Here is a 25,429-nt window from a genome sequence, read left to right on the forward strand (position 1 = left end):
AAAACTTTGTGTTCATGCTACCTGGTTTTTCATAAAATTAAACTGACTTTGCGTCATTTCTGCTCAAGTGTGGGGTTTATATATAAGCTTGAATGATTTAGTTGGCTATTTCAGAGGTCTGTTAAGAAATCGACAGCATCCTCAGATCCAAGGTCATAACTTTTCAAAATAAAAGCTCTGTAATCAGCCTGATATATGTTGCCTGGCAGAAACAAATTGAATGTTTTACTTTCACTCAAATTGCTGATGAGTAAGTGATTTCATGTATTTTGTTGCCATGACGGAGATCAGCAATGCAGTAAATGGCCTAGTCCAGTTCAGTGAAATAAAAATAATCAGATTATCCAAATGATCTGGTGAATTTGACCAGTGGTTTGACCCAGTTGCTGAACCTCTGCTGTAGTTTATCCGAGTACATAGAAGAAAGACACGTTCAACTCCAGCCACAGACTGAGGGCAGACTGACCCACCTCTACTGACTGCTACAGAGCATTGCTCGCCTGTGTATTCATATTATTCAATTAATATTGAATATATCACATGGCCCAATCGCAGAAAAATCAACAATGCACTTGCTCAGGCAATTTAAAATGCCCATGCAAACACACGTGAAGCCGATTCGATTAACGGTTCAGGAGATACGCGTTTCACATACAGCCAGACAGGTACAGTGGATGGTCACCTATTCCCCCTTCTGCTGACTGCATTATATAGACGCTACATTATTTAAGGTGTAAGCTGTTGGTTTCAGCTGCGGTGGAACGTGAATCCCACATGAAGCTAAAGATGTGTTGTCACAGCCCCGGGCACCGGCAGGTGAACCCAGCTTTCCGTATGGCTTAGAGGAAGCTTATTAGGGCTCTGAGCAGAAAACACATTATCCACAGTGGACCAAGGCCGCAAGGGATGGTTTCCATTATGAAAGACTTTAATTCCACTAGTATTGAGTAAGAGCAGAGATGGGCAAGAGTACATCAAAATGTATTTTGATACAAAATACAAATAACCCCTCAAGTAAATGTATTAAAATAAAATACAAAATACTGGTGCCAGAAAATGTAACAAAATACAATACATGTATTTTGTATTTTAAAATATAGGAAATACTTTTTCTGGATTTTCCGCTTTCTCACAATTTGGTATAGCAGAGTATTCAGGTTTGGGCTATATAATGTACACAAAGTACATTCTGGTGAACCCCACAAAAAGGAAGAACAGTCACAGAATGTCAGTGTAACTATGCAAAGCTATTCAAAGACAACGACTTGATTGATTATGTATGAGCTAACGCCGGAGCTAACGCTAGCTCCGGTGGTGATGATGGCGATGATGGTCCAAGGCCATGTAGCGAGACTCCCTACATGGATATGGTGTGACTTTGACTAGTATTCTGGTCGTAATCCCATTGGACGCCCTCTAGCGTATCGTTTCTGACATAGAGGAACCACAACAAATCGCAGGAGTTGTTTTTTCCAGAGTTTTTGGTACGGTAGACATGCCAGATACCCAAATTAACGTGTAGAAGCACTACAAAAGTGGAATTTTCATAATATGTCCCTTTTAACAGCCCATAAACTTTGGCTTTGTATCAACAAGAAAATATTCATCACACATGAATAGCATCACACACTAGGCCTATGTATACTATAAAAGCAAAATAAAGAATTAAAACCAGTTGTACACAGGTAAAGAGCTTAAATAAATTACTGTACATCAAGATCCACTGAAAAATAAATAATAATAAAAGGTAAATAGTAAATCAAATCAAAAGTGAACAGGTCACTTAACAAGTCAGTAGCCTACTTACTTCTCTTTTACTGAACCTTGGCCAGTGGCATGGTAGCCTACTTATTTCTTTCTTACATTGGCCAGTGGCATGGCAGGTCACATAGTTCTATATTAAATGGTAAATGTCTTTGTATTTATATAGCGCTTTTCTAGTCTTGATGACCACTCAAAGCGCTTTACAGTACAGTTCTAACTTCACCCATTCACACACACATTCATACAGTGCATCTATTCACAGCACTTAGTTATTCTATGGGGGGCCATTTGGGGTTCAGCATCTGATCATTCGGCATGCAGATGGGTCAGACTGGGGATTGAACTTTGCTTTGCTGTGGCGTGTGATCTCGTATCTTTCCTGGACTTAAGTTTCTTCAGCTGAGAAAGCAAAGAAGTCTTCTTCCTCATCATCTTGGAGGTTGGAGGAAGCCGATTCACTCTCTGCCACCAGGCCAAGATCTTCAGCTGACTGAGGCATAAGCTGGTGGATTTGTCTTCTTTCTCCTGACAATCATGGTGGTAGCCAGTGCATTTTGAAGAACAGGTGAACTCGTGAACTGTATTTTGATTCGTAGAGAAAATATTTTGAGTATTTTAAATACAAAATTATTACCAACACAAACCACTGACCCCGCACACTTCTGTCCTTCTCTCCCTGTTGCTCAATTTTATCTCAACTTGTAAAAATTCATCAGATGTACCCTCAGGGTGTTTGTTGCAAATCGATAAAAGAGACGGTAGTCAAGGAATTCCAAGGCCTGCAAATGAATGAAAAGCAATGTTTAAAAACAAAAGAAGGAGAATAGCATGATGGCCACATTGATTCAATATTTTCTCCTGTGCATTGATTCCAACTGTAAACATTATTTTATAATAATATTTAATTCAAGCTTTAGATCGAGTTCTAGCGAGTTGCTTCACACTGCTGCAGTCACGAGGTTTCAGCAAATTAGTGGTTCCACACACACAGACTGACTTGTGCTCTTTTTTCTTCCTGTACATACAGATGATAAGAGATTGAGATTAAACATTTTTTGCATAAACACTAAATCAACACCATCCACCCAGACAGACTCTGTTGTGTAGCAGCTTTGCAAACCTATTCCCCACCGCACTTATTATTCATCCACACTGTTTATGGTATGTATTATTGTTGTGCTCTTCACCAGGATGAATCTCGGCCATTTCCAATCCTGTCAGGCCTCATTGTAAACCTCATATATTGAAAAGATCAATCTTCAGTAAGTGTGCAACTTACTGAAGATTGTAAGTTTTATAAAGCTAAACAGTATGTACATACTGCCCCCCTGAGGTTAGAGACGGTAACCGCAAGCAGACTGGACTGAAGTGACTATGGAGAGATAGATAGATTCTCTTTGTAAATGAATTTGTAAAAAGCTTTCTCCAGTAAGGATCACACAGGCAAGGTGCAAGTGTGATGAAATGTGAAGTGTCCGTGCTCATATTTAAGTGTCTCTGTGTGGATTACCTCCTGACCCCAAAACAGACAGTATTGTGTGTATTGTTCTGTGTCTGGAACTTATCGCCTGTAAAGGTTTGACTGATAGGCTGCATCCTAAATGTGTTGGAGAGGAAGTAGTTTCATGTATGTTAAAGGTTAAGGAGGTCTGGACAAACACAGTTAAACCAGAGTAGAGCAGAAGGTCACATGATAAGGTGACATCAGGATCAACTTCTGCAAGACATAAATAGACTTGGCTCGAATGCTAGAAAGTGGTTGCACCATAAAGTTTATGTTTAGCCTTGATTGAATAGATTGATAGATTGATAGATTAATGATTGATTGATAGATTCATTGATTGATTGCCTGATTACTAATACATCTTTAATTTTAATTTCACATGTTTTCTCATAGTGTGGACTTTAGAAAAGCATCGTAGTTGTACATTCTTTCATACAGCATATACAATGCATCTAATACATTGTCTGAGCATTGAGCATAAACTTTAAAACAAGGCCTTTTCCAAACAGTTGGACTGACATGTTTTTAATTTGATTTAAGGCCACAGTTCTGGTAACACCACTTGAGAGTCATATTGTGTGCGATCTCTGTGCGCAGAGGCACATGTCAGACTGTGTATGACTTGTTTGTGTAACCTGCGGTTGTGCAGAGCTCTCAGGAGCCGCATCAATTTGGATTCTTTCCTCACTTGATGAGAGAGCTCATCTAGGCTGCTCGGCTTTGCATTCCTAAGAAACACTTCATCACAACATGATGCACCAGGCGTGTGATCCTCAAACGCCTTTTCTTCTGGAACTTTCTGTGATGCGGGTTTCATTCACACTCATGAGAGAGAGAGAGAGAGAGAGAGAGAGAGAGAGAGAGAGAGAGAGAGAGAGAGAGAGAGAGAGAGAGAGAGAGAGAGAGAGAGAGAGAGAGAGAGAGAGAGAGAGAGAGAGAGAGAGAGAGAGAGAGAGAGAGAGAGAGAGAGAGAGAGAGAGAGAGAGAGAGAGAGAGAGAGAGACTTATCACCCCGAAATGCAAAAGCCAACATTACGCTGGCAGCATAAGAATGAAGGAAAGAGACAATGAGATTTTAAGTAAGCCCTCAGGCCAAGTGTTAACTAAATGCAACTTGTACTATACACAGTCAAATGTCAGGTTTATGTATGTCACCGTAAAGACAACATCAGATCGTCAATGCCAAAGTGTGGGCCCGTTTGTTTCGTCTTTTTTATTTCTTCTTTCTTGCTTTTATAAGAGAGTTAGTACATTTCTTTCATTTCTCCTGAAGCTTATTCACTTCCACTCTTTGTGCAGTTGTGACAATATTTCCTTCACAGGAAAAGTAAAGGAGATGAAATGGGACCTGGGAGATGTTGTCTAAAGAGATAGTTAGTTAGTCCACTCTACCTCATGAGCTTCTCACCCAGTGTCACTGTTGTTGCCTAGTAACAAACCAGGGTAAACCCCTTCTTGTAGTGGTAGCAAATCATCATCACTACCATCATCATCATCGGGTGACTGTCTTTCTAGGTTAGTGTTGAATGGAGGTGAGCAAGGTTATTTATGCAGGTCTTTTTGTTGGAGCATGAATGTCAGATTTCTATTTGCAAAGAAGCAAGCTCGCCTAAGGGAAGGCCAAGCGATGCAACAATGACATTAGACTGACATGTCATTTGATAAAGGAAACGAGAGGCTGAAAAGTGATACAACACTCAGTAATAAAGGTAGAACAAAGCTACACTCATCAGGTGTAATTCAGTTATGTTTGAATAGTACTAAATCACAAGATTGTTGTTATTTCCTCAAGAATCTAGACTGTCTCAAGTTAGAAAATACCTGACAATTTATATAACACGATTTAAATAGCAATGAATGCAGGTGAGAAAATGACTTATAAAACTATATAATTATACAACTTTATTGCCATACCCCTTATATATAAAAAGGTTACAAAGTACTTTACAAAATATATGGGATGAAACAACACCAGTAAAGCCCAAAAATGAAATATAACGTAAAAGTAAAAATATTGAAAAGAAACAGCATCGGTTAAAACCAGTTCAAATCAGTCATCAAAAGAAAAGAAAAAGAGAGACAAGTTTTTCTCTAAAAGAGAAGCTGAAGATGAGACACTGAGGACTGAATGACTGAAAGAATGAATGTTAGTTGTAATGTTTTAAAGAATTTCTCGTTCTCTTAATAAGTTTACTTTTGCGATTCTAAATTCAGGCACATGTTTGCAGGACATACTTCGAAGAGTTTTTCTACCTATCAATTGAGTAATGTTGAATAATGGGAGGGTGTTATATATTTTTTATTTTTTTATATTTATCTATTTGTTTATTTATTTTATTTCTCTTGTCAAGTCCTAAATAATATCACCTTCCATTTCATGAGCTAAACTGTGGCAGTAAATAATATAATAAAAATTGTAAAAATAATAAAACATGCGTACGCTGAAAATAGAATGCGGAAGTGTTGCAGTGCCTCAAATGCGCCACTGGGGGTCAAAGTTGAACAGTTCGCCTTTCAAGATGGCGGCCGAACCAGAACGAGAGTGGAACGATGAGCAGCTCAAAAATGACGATTTGCCCAAAAAGGACATAATCAAATTCATCCAGGACAATGCAGCACACTCGGTATGTTCGCCGCTCTTTCCCGTGCGTGATTTCGGTCTTAAAATGTCCGGGTTTAAGTTTTAAACCTCAGAGAGAAGTGCAGCAAGCAGCGTGGTTAGCTGCAGCAGAGCCACATCAGGAAAGCTGCAGTGGTTTAGCTTCCTGCAAAGCTAAAAACACGACAACACATGTTATACTCAATAGTTATACCGGTGTTTTTGTAAACAGTATTTAATCTGCCCACTAGTAGAGACAGCTGCATTCACTTATTATTTGACGATGACGTTTTTCTTATTAAATAACGTTTTTCTTATAAAAAAAAAAAACGGCACCGTTAAATTCAGCCTACGTCACTAACGTTCGTGACGTTTTTCTGTTTCAGTTCCTTAATGAGCACAAGCTGCTGGGCAACATCAAAAATGTCACCAAAACTGCCAAGAAAGAGCAACTGATCATCGCTTACAACCAGCTGTTCGAAACTAAAGTGAGTATCCACCGCATCACTGGGGAGGATGTGCACTGAGAGGGTTGACAGCCTCATGTAAACAATGTGTGTGTTTGTGTTGTGCCTTCTGTGTGTGTGTTGCAGAAATTTAAAGGCACAGATCCAATAAAAGAAGTGACCGAGCATGTCAGAGAGGTGACAATTGAAGACAAGCCCAAAGACATTAAAGTAGAGGTGGTGGATGAGGTAATGGTGCAGGATGGTGAAGACAGACACGTTTTTAATGGTTGATTTACATGCACACAAAAAAAACGATTATGAACCTGCGTTGCTTTTCTCAGGGGCCGAAGAAGTACTTCAAGTCGGTACTGAAGAAGGGCGACAAGACCAACTTCCCAAAGAAGGGCGACACTGTGGGCTGCTGGTACACTGGCTCCCTGGAGGATGGAACTGTGTTTGACACCAATATTCCCGCAGGTTGGACCAGCATGCACCTTTTAAATATTGTCCTTTTTTACCATCGGGTAATACCCCCATCAGGTTTAAACCATCACTTCGCTTGTGTTTCTACAGTCGCCAGAAAGAAGAGACAGACCAAACCACTGTGCTTCAAGGTTGGCTTGGGGAGAGTCATCAGAGGAGTAAGACATTAAGCTAATAATAATGCTGTTCTCAGATATGTACCCCAGAGAATGTCTGACTTTCTCCAGAGTTTTTGGCTTTAGAGTATGAACAATGCAGCAGGAGATTCTCTCTGCTCAGACAACAACACAGAAATATCCGTAACGCTCAGGTGGGGGCAGCATTGCAGAGGCAGAACATATTGTGTTATTATAACTCTGCAGATAACTTGTTTTTGTTTAAGGAACATCATCATCACTGGCGTCGGCTATTATCACAAAAAGCTCTCTAGACATCTTTTACGTGTCTGGCTCTGCTTGTTCCTTCCTGAGATAATTGTATTTTTAGTTTTTTCATCCGTTGTGTGTTAGAAACCAAATCAACACAAACTCTTGTTCTTGGTAAATCCTGCGGAGGATCTGCTGCTGTGTTCTCGTGAAGGCTGCTGAGTTGGTACTCTGGTCAGAGAAGCTCTACAGAAAGTCAGGAGCCTCCCACTCGTACATACAGTCCCCTCTGGAGAATGTCGGGGGATTCCAGTGCACGTCTGAGAGCATCTTCAGTTCCACAGTGTGACTCTTCCCTTTCACCCCCTCATCATATTTAATCTGTTACTTTCACAGTGGGATGAGGCCGTTCTAACAATGAGCAAGGGTGAAACAGCCCGAGTGGAGATCGAACCAGAGTGGGCCTATGGAAAGAAGGGTCTCCCTGACAACAAGTATCCTTTTCTGTGGCTGATTGTTTCCCACTGTCTGTGTGTCTTGTATAGTTGCAGTGAAATGCTGTCCGGCCCACACTGGGGGTCATTTGATCCTTTTGTAATTTGATCTGATGCTAAATTCATTTTCAGCCATCTTCTCCTTAACTCAATCTCTACCAGAGTACCACCCAACGCCAAGCTGATCTTTGAAGTGGAGCTTGTGTCAGTGGATTAACTGACTTCACGTTTGCCAGCATGCATCGCACTTACAGATGGACAACACGATCTCGACTGTGATGTGACTACTTCCTCTACACCTTATCTCACATTACATTATTTACAACAGGCTGCATCAATAAAAAACGACCACTTACAAATGTTTTTGGCCAAATGGAATGGCTTGTTAATAATGTACATATAATCCTCCTGAAATATTTTTGTTTCTGTTTACATGTTAAATGTAATTGATAAATAAACTTGTTTTGTGGACCTAGTTCATACTTAAAGAAAATAGCTTTCTGGTCGTCTTTATTAACCACTGACTGCAAGTATATGAACCAATGTGTTTATCATTTAATGCAGGATTATACACCGCTTGCTTTTGGCAGATTTAACCAATTTATTAAGTTATTTATTTGAGAAAACAAATTAAAAGGGGTGAACTGGATAAATGGAGCACTTTGCCTTGCTTACATATACCACAAATTGTAATTTTTACCTCTGCCAATGTTCAGATTGAGAACTGTTGTACAATTACCATGAAACCTGGAAGGAAAGTCAGTACGAGTCAGGGAAGAACCTTTTAAACTTAGTGTAGATCAGGGGACAGATGCAGGAGTTTTGCATCTTAACATGGTCGCTTGAGGACACTATTTGGCCTTGGCAGGGCTATGTACTCTACTTGTTGCCATTCTAGTTTTAATTAAACTGCTTGAGCTACTTGTTTGTAAATAAGACCTCCATTGCACACATCTTGACACGTCACACAACATTCAGTTCTGTCCAAGCCAAATTTTATTCTGTACAGGATAACATTTAACTTGATAAAAACTGACAGGTGGTGATTATGCTTCTCCTTTGGGGCATTGAAGCATTTAGGAGTTGGCGTTGGGTCCCTTCTTCTTTCCGAAGGTGGGCACAACGTTCACAAAGCGCCGGTTGTACTGGATGCGACGCTTGGCACGGCCAGTCTTCTTCTTCTTCTTCTCCTGCTTTTCAACCTGGAGACAGCAAAGAGAAATTCTTATTAGTCACATTTATGAGACAATCCCAAATGCAAGACATGTTTTTTAATTATACTGGATCAGGACAGAAAACGAATGTCTCCGTACCTTGGGTGTCTGTCCCCTCACTTTTCCAGCACGGGCCAGAGATCCGTGGACCTTACCTGTTGTAGGGGAGAAAAGGAAATCATAGTGAGGACACGCTCTAAAGTTTAAACACCATGTGATGCCACATGTATTTAAAATGGATGTGCATGTTTGTCTTTGATGGACTAACAAGCAATTAATGGTCGAGTCCGTGAACTCACCTCCCAGCAGCCTGCCAGCTACCTCCAGGGTGCAGTGCTCCAGGACTCCACAGGATGCCAGGGAGGAATCATCCTCCAGTGGGCAGCCTGCAAGCAGCAGCACCTGATCCTCCACCAGCAGACCCTCTAGATCCTGGACATGAGCCTGAGAGAGAAACCAGAGATACAGGTATTCTCATACACGTTTCCACATAACAATTCAGCTTGGGTGTTAATAGTAAGCTATCAAAAAATGACCAGGAAATCTTAAAAGTCAACTGCACAACTTGTTGAGATTTTACCTTGATCTGTCCAACAGTTTCCTGTCCGGTCACCTCAAGGGTGTGTGTGTTCTGTGCACGCAAAAACAGCTGCATCTTGATGCTGGAAGAAAACACAAGGCCCAAAGATTAAACATTGACTTTCATCTGAACATGTAATAGACGCAAATATGAGCTCGTGGCTTTGGGTTTATATATGACAGCGAACCGCAATGTATTTAGCCTGTCTGAAAATAAGTCACATCAGAATAGAATTACATCGACAAACATACACGAATGTGCATAAACGCTTTTCACTTGAAGGCGGAAGAGAAGCAGAGCAACGTGCCGGGAACACACTGGACTCTACGGGTATCGTGCTAATGCTATGCTAGCGGGGTTAGCCACATGGAGCACACGTTTCATAAAGTCGCGTAAACACACGTAATATAAACCGTAACTGCTCAAAATAAGAGGCAACGTGATGCGCGGTGACATACGTGTTATATTTATCGACTTAAACCTGTCGTGCTTTGTCGAATTTAGGGTTTTTCTCTGAAAACGCACAGGCCTTACCTCGCTTGATGCTAGTCGCTCAACGCTAGGCATAAAAAGGGCTGCTGGAGGGACTAAACCGCGCATGTGCAGTAATGACGCACTTCCGCCTATGTAACCACGCCCATCACAAGTTGAAGGGTGATGCGTTTTGTTTGCGTTTAAAAAATCGGGAGTAATTCAATACTACGTATTATTCTGGTGATTTAACGTTACCACACAAGCAGGTAATACAATCCGAAGCTAAACGGAGGGTAGGAGACTATATAGCTGCTTTAGGGTCACATGTTTGAGGTTTAAATAGACTTTTCATATTTATAAACCATGGATCAATTCCTTTACGTGACTCAGAAGAAAAAAAAAACATCATTTGGATCTGATCAAGTCGGGCCTGTGAATGTGTGAATGAGATTTGAGGCTAACAGAACAATGCACAGAGGAGTTATTATAAATCCCTCTTCTTTGGCGAATCATCAAAATGTCACGCCACGCCATGGTCACACCGTGTCATGAAATCATATATACCGAGGTAGTTTATATTTCCATCTTGTTGAGATGACATTCACAGAAGTTGAAGTTGATCTAATGAAAGCCCGTGGCAAGGATAAACGCTTCACTTCCTGCCTCTGTCATGCACCGCTGGACCACGCTCACTTATCACGCATTTCGGTCCACCCTATCAAGTGAGACCCCTAGTGAAAACTTTATCTAAATCGAATTTAGGTTTAAAACGAGGCTTACCTCCTTTTGGCAGTAGGTGATGTCTGTTCAGGTCAAAAACACTCTTTTCTCTCTGCAGATCGTATAAATATTTCATCATGCATCAAAGACATCAAAGGACTCTAACATCGCTGACACTGTGACAGTAAAGCAAACTGACAAATAATATTTGCTTAATGAATCCTTTGAAGTGTTATTTTATATATACAGCTCATTTGAGCTAGTTAAAGTACATTTTAAATTAACTACTTTTTACTTTTACTTGAGTAGATTTTTAGATGGGTACTTTTTACACCTCTGTTTATATCTCCATCTTGTTTAGATGACATTCACAGAAGTTGAAGTTGATCTAATGAAAGCCCAAGGACAAGTTCATCAGACGTATTTGTTTGTTATGGAAAGACAAATGTCCCTGTTAATGTTTGTACATGTCGGCCAATCTAGGTGCCGGAGCTGACACAGTTTGACATGGTTGCAGTCAATGATGAGGAATACTTCCAAGTGCAAGATGTTCCAAAGACAAGACATGTCATGTTGCCACCAGAGGGCGCTGTGATTTTAATTCATAATTTCTGTGTACATGTCTAGTTTCTGTTAGTTCTGAGATACAGAACATCGTGTTTTGATGGCGTGTAATCAAACTTTTACGCCAGGCCACGATCAAACCGTGTGATGAAAACTCGAAATTCGAGGTAGTTTATATCTCCATCTTGTTGTGATGACACTCATCTCAATTTGAAGTTTATTTGACGTAAGCCCTGGTACAAGTACCTCAAAGTAAAAATGTGGAATATGGCCAAAATGGCCACTCAATGCAAATAGCAGGCTTCCTGTTGCGTTTTTTCCAATTGCAGCTCCCGACTTTTTAGTTTGTCTGGTCATGATACATGTGTATCGATTTTTGTGAAGATCGGTCAATGTGAACATGTTCCGGGGGTCTCGGGGGCACAGTTGAGCCATTTTGCCACGCCCATTGAGAATTTCAACCTGTTAAAGCCCTCAAAAGGCAAATTAATTTGCCTGAATAATAATCCTTACAATTTCAATAGGGCCTCACCTGTCAGTTCTCGGGCCCTAACTTGTTTTTGCTCATATGCACATTGGACCATATTAAAAATATGTACGTTTTTATTCCAAAAATACTTGATAGGATTGTCTGTGTAATTTCTCTTTAGAGCTCATGAGATCTTCAGCAATTATTTAACCCACAAATAGTAAGAACGATTGAATCAACAAGACAGTTAAGGATATTGTTGTCTTTATTAGGAAATCAAGTCAAAATAATAAAAAAAAAAAAAAAAAAAAAAGTGTAACTCATGTTTTGTGGAACCAGATCCATGAAATATTAAAAATCTTTCAGTTTGAGAAGGGGGAACGTGACTCAGAGGTACACACATGAAGGTCTCCTTTACAAGTTTAAACACAAAGAAAGAGACCAAACTAAGTCATCCAATCTAAAAAAATTAAAAAGCCTTCGTAACAGGGAAAATATAAATCTGCCTTCACACATAACATGCATTAAGAACACCCAAAATAAAGCACCTCCAGTGTTGGAGATGATGATCGTTGCAAGTTATATTATATTAAACATGAATGCCATGGAGGGCCAAGTCTATTCTACTCCAACCAATAGCTACAAAGTGTAATTTAACTGAGCACACTCGAAACCAGAAAGGAGGAACAAATCGGCTGCGGCAAGTCTGTGGTTGGGTCGAAATATCCATGACACCCTGTGAAGAAGCCCTGTTCAGTGATGTAGGCAGGTCAGAAAAGATGATTTCCTCTGAGTCTCCGACTTCATGTCAGGATTTTGTTCATCATGTTGGAGGAGGGGGGTAGTACTGGTTATACTGGGGGTATTGGTTGTACTGACCCCAGGTGTTCTGTGGCCAACCGCCGTATTGCTGATGAAAAGGAGAGAAAAAGAGAAGAGTTGAGAACATACAGTTGATCGGCTTCAGAGTTTGAGACACGGGCAGTCCACCCACATTCATTCATTTTCTGCCACCACTGCTAAAAACAAAATCCTAAAATAAAGTAAATGACCATATGTTCTGTGTGACAAGAACGGAAAGTAAGGAAACCTTGGACTTGGGTACGAGACCTACCTGATACCAGTTGTAGTTATAAGCCGAGTTGTTTGCCTGTGCGTCTGTCGCTGCAGTCGCTGCTGCGGAACTGTCATCCACGCGTTGTTTCTTGGAATCAGGTTCCTGAGAGCTGTGGACGAAAAGGTTTAAATTACAAAGTTCTCTTGTAAAGAAGGTCACCATGAAATATCGCCTGTTACATTACTGTGACCCAACCTGTTACTCAAGGAAACTGGTCAATCTGCTAAAAATATTTCCCAGGAGTGATAAGTTACTTAAAAGAATTTTGAAAATTGTGATGTGACCCAAGCCCTGTTCCCATATCCACCTGTCGTATCCGTTTTCCGCTTTCCGCTTTGTGGGTTCACTTTCTTTCAGTAGTTTCTGCTGTTCGTCATAGGCAGCCACCAGCCTGAGAGATTAAAAAAAGAGAGAAGAATGAATACCAGTGTATATTTATAACACACGCTCTTCTAAATTTAACAAAAGAAACTCACACATTGATGTCAGTGCCAAAGTCCTCAAGGAACTCAACCTTGCGCTGGGAGAAGAGGAGGCGAGATTCCAGGGGCAGCTGACTGTTCAGGGCTCGGTCGAAACAAGCCAAGATCTCTGCCTGGTTCTGCGTCACGTCCCCACTGTACTCCAGCTCAAGCAGGTTTAGATACAGTTTTGGACTCGTCTGTAAAGCCAGAAAGCAGCAGCAAGGAAATCCACTTGTTAAATTGTAATGATTTAGGCAGTGCAATCATGTTGACTTCCGAACAAAGTAACATTTTAAATGAAATTCCATTAGCTAGCAGTGCAAGCCCCATCATGACAACATGACTCTTATTCATCGGCTTTCCCTTACAGTTAGTCTGCAGATTTGTTCAGTTGTTAAACCTATAGCCAAATCCACCATGTAGGTATGTAGAGTTGACAAACTAGTTCCTAACCTGGTCTTTTTCGATAGCATCCAGCAGCACCTTCCTGGCTTTGCTCAGACTTTTCTGCACCTTCATCAGTTGCCTCGCCAGCTTCACAGCATAGAAAGATGTCTCGGAAACGGCCTCCGCAGAATCCATGGCCTCCCTTAACAGCACCTCTGCGTCCTCCAAATTACCGTGGCGACGCTCCAGACTGACCCTCCGAAGGCGCACCATGGCCATACCTGGGACTGCCACCTCCAGGGACTTCAGAATGTCACGAGCCTCCTCCACGTTGCCTGAGCAAATAAAACATGAACTCAAGTCAAATTACTGTTATTTTAGGTTTTTGGACCACATGTCACTTTACACACGTTAAATTCCTCATCGTCTCCTGGGTTAATTTGACTGCTAAGTTCAATATGCATGTTAGTTTGAATGAGCGTCACTCACCCTGCTGCTCCTCAAAGGCCGCCCACAGCAGGTGGATGGCAGGTTTCTTGGCCAGGTGGATGTTACACGCCTTCTTGTAGACATGTCTCACACACTCAGTGCTGTAGCTCTCTACATATTTTGCATACTTCAGAGTGAGAAAGAGAAAGCGAGTTGGAAAAAGTGCAGGAGAGGACAGAGGAAAAAAAGAACAGAGGAGAAAGAGAGGCAAAAGAGACAACACATTTTAAATCCACATTTTCAGTTGACAGAAACACTGAATTTCTTCATTGACAAGATCGTTTTTAGAAATTTTCTGTGTAAACCCATCAGCACCTTCATGGAACCAATTAGATAAGTTTCTGTAAGGTAGTGGGAGACGAAGAAGATGCAACGTAGTAGTTGGCAAATGCTGCAGTCAAATCTTGTGTGGCAAGCTGGCCATCCCCTAATACAACAGATACAGTCACATATCAACGTTACACGCAAAGAGAGTGCAGGACGATTTACTTTGTCGATGTGATTATCATCGTTGATGAGGGGGAAGTGCAGGGAAGAATCGGGAATGAGAGAGGGGTTAGCGGTGACTTTACCTTGGTCCAAAACTCTTCGTAGAGAGCACAGGCAACGAGGCATCGTTCAAACAAAACGACCACACGCTCCGGAGCCCCATTTTCAATCTCAAAGTCCAGGTACTCCTTCCAGTTGTTCAGCTGGGTCTTCTCTAAGGCTTTGACATGGAAGTATGGTCTCTTAATCTATAAAGACAAAGAAATTAATTATTGTTATACAGACGCAAAAACACAAAGAAAACATTTACCATCAATCACACTGTGGTGGCTAAAAGAAACATACCCCTTCCTCGAAGGCCCAGCGCTTGCTGACTTCATGTTCATTGTGGTTGAATACTTCCTGCCGAACCTCGATGACTTTGTGGCGCATATTCTCGATCTCTGTCACTCTCTACATAAAAACACACAAAAAAAAGGGTCAACACTGTCATGTGTACTTCAGATTCTTCACTTGATGTAAAAACTGCTAGACCTGCAGCCAAGAATTTACATCACCATGAGCTTGCCAGACACAAGAAGCCTGCAGAGGGGAGAGTATGTATGCACCCAGCACATCAGCCTCTGGGTGCAGGTGCTGGGATCAATGGGCCTCAGGTCATCCTTTTAGATTTAAGACGAGTCTCTGATTGGAAACCACCTTGAATCCCCACTGGCATTCATTGGCTTGGCTGCTGACATAAAAACACCCTTCAAACCTGAACAAATGTTTCTTTCTATTTCATCAAGGTAAGCTCCTACTAACCCTACCTGCAACAATTTTGCTAAATGCGTCCCCCCTCCAGGATTAGATGTTGGATTCCTACCTTTGCAGGATCAGCAAGATCGTCTGTTCCAGGTGGTAGCTCCTCCTCAGCAGCAGGCGTCTCTCCATCGCCGCCGACCATCGACGAAAGGCTGGATTTAGAGAGCTCAAGCCTCATCTCGATGAACTCCTTCTCTGACAGGAAGTGTTTAGGGTTGTTGTTCTGCACATGATCTTTGAAGCTGCAAAGTTTGAAAAGGCAAGGCATGTTTAGTTGTATCGCACATTTCAACAAGGCAATTCAAAGTGTCGATAAAGATTCAACCAAACTATGTAAACATGTTTATAGAGTATTGTATTTTAACCTAAATGGCTTAAAGGAAAAAGTTATCAGATTTGTTGTTGTATGGAGCCGAGTGCCCCAAAGAGCAAGCCATACTCATAAAAATAAATATTTTTTCATCTCAGAAGATCCTGTAACTCTGGTGCCTGGAGCTGATACAAATCAGACACAACATGACTGCAACCAACATCTTCCTCTTATTTCCCCTTACCTCTGAAAGTGCTGGGAATATAGCTGGGTTGGGATGGCCAAGATGCGATCATAGACAGCGGTGACATTTGCCAGCTTCTCTTGCTCCGTCTCCCAGCTGATGAAGGACTCCCACAGACGGTCTGAGCGGAAGTCTGTGCCTGCTGCAAGCACTGACTGTTCATAAGTACTGATGGCAGAAAATGAAGAAAATATTATAAATTCTATTTGATGTTTCAAAAGGGCCAAATACTGTTCAAAAACCATGAAAAAGTGGTTAAATTCAATTACTTACACATAAAAATAGAGCCATTAAGATTTAGTTTCTGTGGACATGAAGTGTTTTACTTACGCTCGAATGTGTCCCTCCGTCTCTGGGACAGTAGGGTCTGAGTTCTCCTTGATGTAAGCCAGGTAGTGCAGCCACAGGTCCACACTGAGAGGGATGGCCTGCAAGCCTCTTCTGTATACCTTGGCAGAGATGAAACAAAAAGCCTGTCAATGACTGGAACATTTGCTACAATTCTTAAAAGATATCTATTTGCCCTTATAGCTTAGTATCTAAATGTGTGTATGTCCTAATAAAATGTATATTTACCTCTTCTGCAACCTGCACATTGTCGTGCTTTTTCTCGATATCTGCATACTTCTTCCAGTAGCCATAGCAGTAGGGATAGCGTAGGAAGAATAAATCAAATGACTTTCTCACAGATTCAAGGTCGTTCTGTAATGAGAGAAACCAAAAAGATTCACAGAATGAAGTTATGTAAAAGTTCAACTTTAGTAATGTTTAATATAAACATACTTTATTAATCTGTCTATTTTTTTTGTACCTCTTGCTCCACATACTGCAGCAGGTAGACCCAACCATTGAAGTCTTCTGGGTTCTCCTCGCAGCCTTTAAAGAGTTTTTCAAACTCACTGGGCAGCGGTGGCTCTGGGGCAACAGGCGTTTCTTCTGTTGGCTCTTTGGATGGTTCTTCCAGCTCCATGCCATCCTCTGTAATCTGTGGTGCCTCAGTCACATCTGAAGAAGGTATTGGGAAAATCAATTAGTTGCAATAATGGAGGTTAAAATACTTTACACTTATACTCACTATTATGTGACCAATAGTGATACTCTATTTTTTACCAATAAATAACACTAAGTGCAAAAACCATATAAAAATGTTGACACTTTTCAATAACCCTATGGTGCCGTTTCTACAGAATCATACTAAGACTGAACTTTATTGCAATAAAATCTGATGTTTGAGAAACAAATTAACAGTGCCTCATGTGTTTGGTTATGTGACCAATAGCATTGTTTAGAGTAGCTGCTTAATCACTTCAGTTGAGTGTATTATTGGAAAAGGACCTCCTCCCTAGTTAATCATGATCAACATTAAATCTCACTTTTGTTGCACATGTTATGGTTAATCTTCATAATAACTAAATGCCAAATATTCTATTTATTTACCTCCAGCGATCAATAAAGTTATCCATCAATCTATGTAAATCACCTTGACTGCCATCTTCTACAGCAGCACTTGGCTCCACACTCATCTCTTGGCCTTCTTGCTCCGCGTCCATAGACTCTGCGTTGTGCTCTGGTGGCTGCTGTGGTGGCTGTTCTGGTTCTTCTGTGGGCTGTGGTGGCTGCTCCTCTTGGAGAAGCTGAGCACTGGCGAGCTGAAACTGCGCGACGGCCTTCTCCACAGATCCCAGCTCTGTGGAATTCATCTCCTCAGCTGGTTGCTGTGGTTCCCCAGCACCATCCTGGGACGCATCAGAGTCCTCAGGCAAGATGCTTGTGAGTGGCTCTGGAGCAACCTGGCCCAGGGACCATTCGGCGGTTTGTCCTAAAACAGGAAGTTCAGGAAGAAAAGCATCCCCATTGCTCTCCATTGCAGTGGACTCAGTGTCCAGCATTCCACTACGGATGTTGTCTGAGAGGTGCAGGTCTGTTGAAAAGCAGTTTGGATTAGTCATGTTATGTTTTATGAGCACACACCGAACAGCCAAATTGGACCACATTGTAATAATTTACCATTTGGGACATTAGGTATTCAGCACCTCAAAACGCACAAAATGTACATAAGTTTCAAAAACTTGTGGGAACATGTTTTACTCATGCTATCACATTTCATAATTTGATGATAACACGTGTATTATATTAACTTGTAGAAGCTCATATTAAAATCAAACATCGAATATAAGTTCATTTCACACCATAAGAGGTGACCCGGGCAGAAGCAGCTGCTGGTGCAACAGGATACTTCCTTGTTCTAACATTAAAAACAGACGACGGCTTACGGGTAAATCCCCATTAAGCTACTAAAAATAATGTAACCACGTGTTCGGTTACTTAAATAACAGAACGCGCAGCTGCTTAAGTTCGCAGCAAAGGCCCCGGTGCTGGTTCGGTTGGAATCGGTTGATGTTAGCGTTAGCTTTAGCTCGAGTCCGTGTTTTCACCCGGGAGGTTGTTTGCATAATCAAAGTGCAATCCGAAGTTGGGCCTCAACTCCTGTTTCCCCGACACCCATCTCAACACTAGTTACCAGGGATTAGCGTTAGCCTAACAGCAGCCTACGTCACGCATCGGGGAAACGTATTAAACTAATGACGTTGTATAGCGTTAACTAATGTTTTCGACTCAGCTCGGCGACACGTTATAATATAATCAGAGCTTGGTCGACTCAGAGTTAAGTAAAAAACAAATCCACAACTACAGCGTGCTAAGCGTTTGCCTACATGTCCAGTTGATAGACGGCACCCGCGGCTCCTCCACGTTAGCTAGCGGGCTAGCGCTGGCAACGTCACTAGCAACACTGCGTAGCTAGCGTTAGCTCTGTTGAATCATCACGTTTCTGGTCTTCCTACATCCACCACACGAAGCATTAATGGTTTGTGGGTCTTACCAGTATCTTCCATGAAATTCTGACCGGCGGTGAGAACTTGCGTGAGGCTCCCGAAGTCACTTTATCTAACCTATGACGTGCAGGCGTGCTCCGGCTACCATTCTTATCAAGTTGAGGAAGCGCTGAGGTGACGAGTGCGCATGCGCGATCAGACGCCCGCCAACCTGTGGGTACGTGTGCGCGCGCGCGTGTTCGACTCTCTGATCAGTTTTGAATTCAGCGCGAAGGTCACGAGCAAAAAGAGGAAATTAAGAATTAAAATAAGAGGGTTCCGTTATTTTAACCTGCAAAACATAGATGTGTATAGTCGGGATATATTTAGAATCTACAGCTTTAAGTGTGTAAATTATATATAGACATATTTTCATCATTTTATTATATTTATTTGGTATTGTATTATATTTATACGATAAGATAAATATAAATTTAGCATAGGATAAGATTAGATAGAATAATCCTTTATTATGCCTGTTATGGTGAGATTTTATGTTTTATTAAAATGCAAACACAAGCAAATAAGAACTAACAATTGAAATATGTACCAGGTAAACAATATATAAATAGTGTAACAGTACTGCACATGTCTGATTATAAATCACTTATATATATCATATTTATATATACTTAGGCTTATTCCATACAACCAAGTACATAAGCTATTAGCACTGTATTATAAACAGTGCAACAGAACTGCACATGATTATATATTAGTATTTATATATATATATATACTCAAATCTACCACATACAGAACATACAGAGCTACTCAAACACTGGATTGCATAATTTCATATTGACTACAAGGAAATTACATTGAACCATAACAAAAATTATAATTGTCTTTTGTATTTTTACTCCTAAACTGAATGTTATCTTTTCTAAATGTTTTAGATCATTGATGTTTAGAATACAACATAATGTTCCTGTTGTTTTACAGTTGCTTATATCACAATAACAAGCAGGCTAACTTTGTATTACAGGCATATAAGCTGATATCTTCAATGAGAAATGAACTTATAAACATAAAATGTCACACTGTATCTTTATTATACATCATGCTCTTAAAATGTACTTCTGTACAGATGATCCTGATATTATATTTTGGTTTGGGAAATTCCCTTTACGTGTAGGTAACTTCTACACATGTTCATAATGAAACACTGTAGTTCCTCAGTCGCACTCACTCGCAACCTCCACGTCACAGCCTGATCATACAGGGACGTTTTGAATGAATGGCCGAACGTGTCGGAAACCCCGTGAGTAAAACCCTCCTGAGCTGAGAGGATCTGCTGAACCCTCACCTCTGCCTCATGTGTACAGATGTGTGGGTGATTCTGTAGCTTCTGAGGTGATTAGATTCACTCTGAAAGCTCAAATGGCGTCAGCAGCAGCTAATGGGGCCGCGCTGCAGCTCACTGCGTTTACAGCGCGCATGCGAAATGGCGTATGGTGCTTTAAAGTGTCGTCGTAATTCTGAAGACTTCATTCCCATGCAACTGCCCGCTTTGTGTCGAGGCATTTCGATCTATGCAGTATTTAATTATGACACATTTTAAAGTTAACAGTATGAATTAACCGCATTCCCCTGTTATTAACTCATTCTAGTGTTTATCATTGACATACTTACATTTGTGTCACACTTTCAGGGTTTTTGTTATTACATTTTTTCCCTTTAATGTCTGTGTTTTTATTTGTTTTATGTTCTTTAATGTAATTTCACTTCTGTGTTTTTTCCCTTTATGCACGTTGTAACTATGTGTTGTATAAGTGCTATATAAATGATAATATGATAATGAAAATATTGTTATTTAAAAATAATACAGTCAAAACTGAACTGATTGCAGTTCAGAAAGGGATATTTTTCGTATCCACCAACATTATTAATCAGCACCAAAAAGCCATCAGAAATAATCCAACAGGTAAAATAAACACAGTGATACAATATATAGAGTGACATAGAGTTATAGCAGAAAGTCAGAAACTAACCAGGTGTAAACAGTGTTAAACATTTTTTAGAAATAAATATTAATATTAATGGTTAAATAGTTTTGAACATCAACCTGCTTGCGACTGAAGATGGAATTAGTCTCAGAGACTAACTCTGGTACATTGTGCTCATCCTACTTAATGTGCACTGTCCCCTTTTAAATAAATAAAAAGTTTAAACTATTTACTCTATGTAACCTTTTAACTATTACATACTATTTTTAAAATAAATAAAATGAAGTAAAATAATGTAGAGGTATGTGGGAGAGATACATTTTGAAAACCCCCCTTAGTAGTAAATCTTTCTCAAATGTCGGAGCTCACACAGTGTCCCTGAACGCCCCGGTGGAGTGTGTGTAGAGGAAGTGGCGGCTGATCCGGGTCCGCACCTTTTCCGGTAACACAGCCCCGCCACAGCTCGACTGATCGGCCGCAGAGAGAGAGGGAGGAAGAGCCACGGAGAGAGCGGCAAGAGCGGGGAGAAACGGCCCGGGGACGGAGGGGAGATCGCCGCCAACGCAGGTAGTCGACCCGCTTCTCTGTGTTCCCCGCCTCGGCTCGGCTTTTCCGGCCGCGCAGGGGTGAATTTGTCGGAGCCAAAGTTGCTCCGTGTACTAACACCCCTCCCTTCTCCGGACCGCTCTTGTGTCACAGGGGGACGAGGAGAAGAAAGTCGGATGAATCAATGACCTTTTGGCGAGGTCTTCCTCTGGAGGTCCCGCGGCAGAAACGCACCGGAGTGGTCGAGAGAAGAAGGGGGGAGAAACCCAAGGCTGTGAAATCCATCGACCGGATTCGAGTGAAGGCAAGTGTGGAGCTGCCGAAGGAGGAAGTGGGAACCCGGGCTCAGGACTGGGCCTGATTCACCTACTGGAGGCTTCTTGTGGACATCTCCAGCAGATCCGCCTGGTTCCTGAAGGGGAAACAAGTCCTGGTATGTGGCCTCAGCTGCTCTGAAGCCGTCTAGGGATGCAAATTATTTTTTTTTACCTCTTCCAGCGGATCATGAAAATACATCCCCACCCAAATCTACCAGGGCTCCACACACTCTGCTCCCAGTGAGTCACCACCTCAGGTCACATCACCTCAGTCCAACACAATTGTACAACTCAAACTTGAAAGTCAGCACTTTTTTGAACACAGACACTTGTGTGAGCCCACCGCGGCCCTCACGTGGAAGAGGCTCCCAGCACCCACTGACACTCTGACCTCTCACCCTTGGACTGTGTCTCATTTAGAGAAGTGATTTTTTTTTTTTCATTTTTAACCCAAGTATTTATGCCCAGCCAGCAAGATGGGCAAAATGCTGTCAAAGATCTTTGGCAACAAGGAGATGAGAATATTGATGCTTGGACTTGACGCCGCCGGCAAGACCACCATCCTGTACAAGCTGAAGCTGGGACAGTCGGTCACCACCATCCCCACGGTGGGCTTCAACGTGGAGACCGTCACCTACAAGAATGTGAAGTTCAACGTTTGGGACGTGGGTGGGCAGGACAAGATCCGGCCCCTCTGGAGACATTACTACACCGGCACCCAGGGCCTCATTTTCGTGGTGGACTGTGCCGACAGGGACCGGATCGACGAGGCCCGGCAGGAGCTCCACCGCATCATCAACGACCGGGAGATGCGGGACGCCATCATCCTGATCTTCGCCAACAAGCAGGACCTGCCCGACGCCATGAAGCCCCACGAGATCCAGGAGAAGCTGGGCCTGACCCGGATCCGTGATAGGAATTGGTACGTTCAGCCCGCGTGTGCGACCACGGGGGACGGACTATGCGAAGGCCTCACCTGGCTTACCTCAAATTACAAATCTTAATGTTGCTCCCACTTCACCAGCCTGGACACTTGGAGACAGAAATAGTAGCTGAGAATGAAAACATGAGTTTCAAAAAAAAAAAAAAAAAAATGCAATCTGAAGCAATTAATACCACAACCTCTCTTCTGAGTATATGTCGAAGAGAGTAGCAATTATAATTTGTTTTATTTTCCTTTTTCTTTTCTTTTTTTTTGATAATGATGACTTCACTATAACCCCAGATTTCATTTAAACAATTGTTTTTACGCCTGGCTTTTCTTTTAGTTTGCTTTGGTTCACATTCTGTATAATCAGTACTGTCTAAATATACATTAAGCTTCATTTCCAGCTCGTACTGCAAATCCTTCTTTTCGTTTCCTCCTTTTTGGGTATCGTTTTGGGGACTTTGGGACACATTACTTACCGTTTCGCCCCCCCCCCCCCCCCCCCCCCCCCCTCGGCTCTCATTCAGTATTCCCACGACCCAGCTACATATCCAAAGGATGGGGGTGGGGGTGGGGACGTCCAGAAACCATCGCCTAAAGCATCAGCATATCACCTTCGTGGCTCAAACTGCCTCCGCATCGTGTAAGAATGTGTTCCGTGGATATGTTAGGACCTCGAAGAAGAAGAAGAAGAAGAAAAGACAAAAAAATTAACTGTTTTCATATCTGATTGTACTGGGATGAATGAGGAAACGTGTTAGTACTTATTTCCTGTGCAGTGATTACATCCATCATGTCTGCTGTGGCGGTTTGTTTTCAAAGACACTATGTGGACGCTGGATATTCACACACACACACACTGTGATATGGATATATATTTTTGTTGTTTCAGGGGTGTCGACCCGTTACCACCAGTCTTATTTTTATTGTTATTATTGCCTGTATATTCTTTTCCTCTCAGAGCTTCCATTTCCTCTTGAGTATTCTGTAGTTTCAGCTGCCTTAGGAGGGGGGGTCACAGATGTCCCCCCCCCCTTTCCCCCCCAAAAATCAAATAAAAAAATCAAGACAGTTACTACGACAGAAGGTGTTCTCAAAACGCTGAGTGTGCACTTTGGGGAGGGTGTGTTGGTGCGTGAATGTGTCGGATGGGGGTTCCGACGAGCTGGCTGTGCACATTTTTATTTTCTGTGACTGACTTTTGGGCCCCAGCGAGTGTTTACGAATTTCCCAACCCCCCCCCTGCCAACTCCAGTGTAGGTGCCTCAGTGACTGCTCCTCCTACTCCTCTTCTTCTTCTTTTTATTCCATCATCACCTGCCTGTAGAGGTCAAGGTCCTCCAACACCAGCCTTCTGTGGATTGTTTCTAGATACTGCTCTATTCTTTTATTTTGTTCGCTTCCTTTTTTCTCTGCTAATGAAATAATAAAAAAATATATCCAGATCAGAACAGAAGTGACGCCTTTTCAATGAGCAGCTGCCACGATTCGGTAAAGTCATATTTCTTTTTTTGAAAGAAACCAGTTGAGCTGATGAAAGAGGAAGTGAGAGCTCAGAGTGTTATGATAGTTGAAAAAAGGGTTAGCTAGAGCGAGCTGTGAAGTGAAGTGATCCTCGGCCCGTTTCCTCTCTGAGCTCGTGTGTGTGTGTCATTAGCTCTGAATAAATGATGACTTCTCTGGTTTCAGGGTAGTGATTGTCAGGTAAACCTTGCTTTCTAAAAGTATCACTTTTATCCATCCGGGCGCTGATTCCGCAGAGAACGTTTGACATTTGGAAACAAAGGAGGCAAATAAAAAAAAAAAGTATACATTGCTGGAGTCGGCCCAGTTCTTGTGTCATGAAAGATAAAAACTCTGATCTCTGCATTTCAGGTAGGAACAGGACACTCAGTGCTCTCCTGTTAATGGCTAACTTCACATTCCTGCTCAAACAAGGGTGCTGTCAAAAGTGAAGTAGCAACAGTTCAGTTCCGTAAGCAGGAAATGACACATTTAACCTACGCAGACTTCCACTGTCATATTTAACTTGATCAAAATCGTACAATCGGGTTTAGAGTGTGTTGTAACAATCTGAATGAATTTGTGTTACTGAGAAAGCGACAACGGGAGTGTCTTATACTTCCCTTGTGCAACCACGGAGGTTATGGTGACAGCCTGGCAATCTGCCCTGGGTATGCAAGTCACCCTGAGGCGCAGATCTGAGGTCGCGCCAACATTTCATATCCAGCCATTCATTCATTTTTTGAATCTGCCAGTTTAACTGTAGCACTGGGATTCATGTGTTTCTGAGCCATAAGGACCGGCCCAAGATCTGTGTGTGTGTGTGTGGTCCAGGTTTTACTTGTGTTGTTGGGACCTAACATGCTCACACAGTCTCAATATGGGGACCAATCAAGACCCCATATGGCAAATCAGTACATTTTTAGGCAATGTTTAGGTTAATGTTAGGTTTAATTTAATGTTTATATCATCACTAGGTTTAGGTTAGGTCTAGGTTTAAGGTTAAGTCTAGGTTTAGGTTTTTATGTTAGTATAATGTTAGGTTTAGGTTTGGTTTAGGAAAGTAGTAACTATGGTAAAGTTTAGAGTAAGTCATGAAATTAATTTAAGTCAGTGTACTGTCCCCTGAAGTCATGGAGACGTGTGTGTGTGTGTGTGTGTGTGTGTGTGTGTGTGGTCACTCGATGAAAGATGTGGATGTGAACTGTGTGACGTCAGGAGACGCTTGAAAGACGAAAGTAGTTGCCATGGGAAGTTGGTGGTTTAGGAGTGGGTAGAGTGAGTTACAGTAAATGTCAGGTTGTGTCTCAAACATAAACACACACAGGTG

The 25,429-nt window shown here is 41.8% G+C and overlaps 4 protein-coding genes across 4 annotated transcripts; 2 read left to right on the top strand and 2 right to left on the bottom strand.

Annotated features, from left to right (window-relative positions):
* The first annotated feature begins 5,777 nt into the window (after positions 1–5,777).
* fkbp3 (FKBP prolyl isomerase 3) lies at positions 5,778–8,151 on the top strand. Its single transcript, XM_061091335.1, has 7 exons — positions 5,778–5,892; positions 6,254–6,355; positions 6,461–6,562; positions 6,658–6,793; positions 6,890–6,957; positions 7,561–7,658; positions 7,821–8,151. The coding sequence occupies exons 1-7, from the start codon at positions 5,788–5,790 to the stop codon at positions 7,873–7,875; spliced, it is 666 nt and encodes a 221-aa protein (XP_060947318.1). The 5' UTR covers positions 5,778–5,787; the 3' UTR covers positions 7,876–8,151.
* A 485-nt stretch (positions 8,152–8,636) lies between these two features.
* Positions 8,637–10,063, bottom strand: faua (FAU ubiquitin like and ribosomal protein S30 fusion a). The gene is made up of 5 exons (XM_061091260.1): positions 9,987–10,063; positions 9,453–9,534; positions 9,172–9,316; positions 8,972–9,027; positions 8,637–8,860 (listed from the first exon to the last, which is right to left on the bottom strand). The coding sequence occupies exons 2-5, from the start codon at positions 9,525–9,527 to the stop codon at positions 8,735–8,737; spliced, it is 402 nt and encodes a 133-aa protein (XP_060947243.1). The 5' UTR covers positions 9,528–9,534; positions 9,987–10,063; the 3' UTR covers positions 8,637–8,734.
* A 1,863-nt stretch (positions 10,064–11,926) lies between these two features.
* On the bottom strand, positions 11,927–18,983 carry prpf39 (PRP39 pre-mRNA processing factor 39 homolog (yeast)). Its single transcript, XM_061091061.1, has 15 exons — positions 18,865–18,983; positions 17,464–17,904; positions 16,795–16,988; positions 16,560–16,685; positions 16,314–16,432; positions 15,984–16,151; positions 15,491–15,671; positions 14,971–15,078; positions 14,709–14,873; positions 14,137–14,263; positions 13,714–13,982; positions 13,273–13,457; positions 13,104–13,187; positions 12,794–12,905; positions 11,927–12,589 (listed from the first exon to the last, which is right to left on the bottom strand). The coding sequence occupies exons 1-15, from the start codon at positions 18,875–18,877 to the stop codon at positions 12,503–12,505; spliced, it is 2,379 nt and encodes a 792-aa protein (XP_060947044.1). The 5' UTR covers positions 18,878–18,983; the 3' UTR covers positions 11,927–12,502.
* Positions 18,984–21,218: 2,235 nt separating this feature from the next.
* Positions 21,219–24,041, top strand: arf6a (ADP-ribosylation factor 6a). Its single transcript, XM_061091073.1, has 2 exons — positions 21,219–21,372; positions 21,505–24,041. Exon 2 carries the CDS (start codon positions 22,145–22,147, stop codon positions 22,670–22,672), a length of 528 nt encoding a protein of 175 aa, XP_060947056.1. The 5' UTR covers positions 21,219–21,372; positions 21,505–22,144; the 3' UTR covers positions 22,673–24,041.
* The last annotated feature ends 1,388 nt before the right edge of the window (positions 24,042–25,429 follow it).

This window comes from Limanda limanda, chromosome 18, assembly GCF_963576545.1.
Source record: "Limanda limanda chromosome 18, fLimLim1.1, whole genome shotgun sequence".
NCBI classification, from domain to species: domain Eukaryota; kingdom Metazoa; phylum Chordata; class Actinopteri; order Pleuronectiformes; family Pleuronectidae; genus Limanda; species Limanda limanda.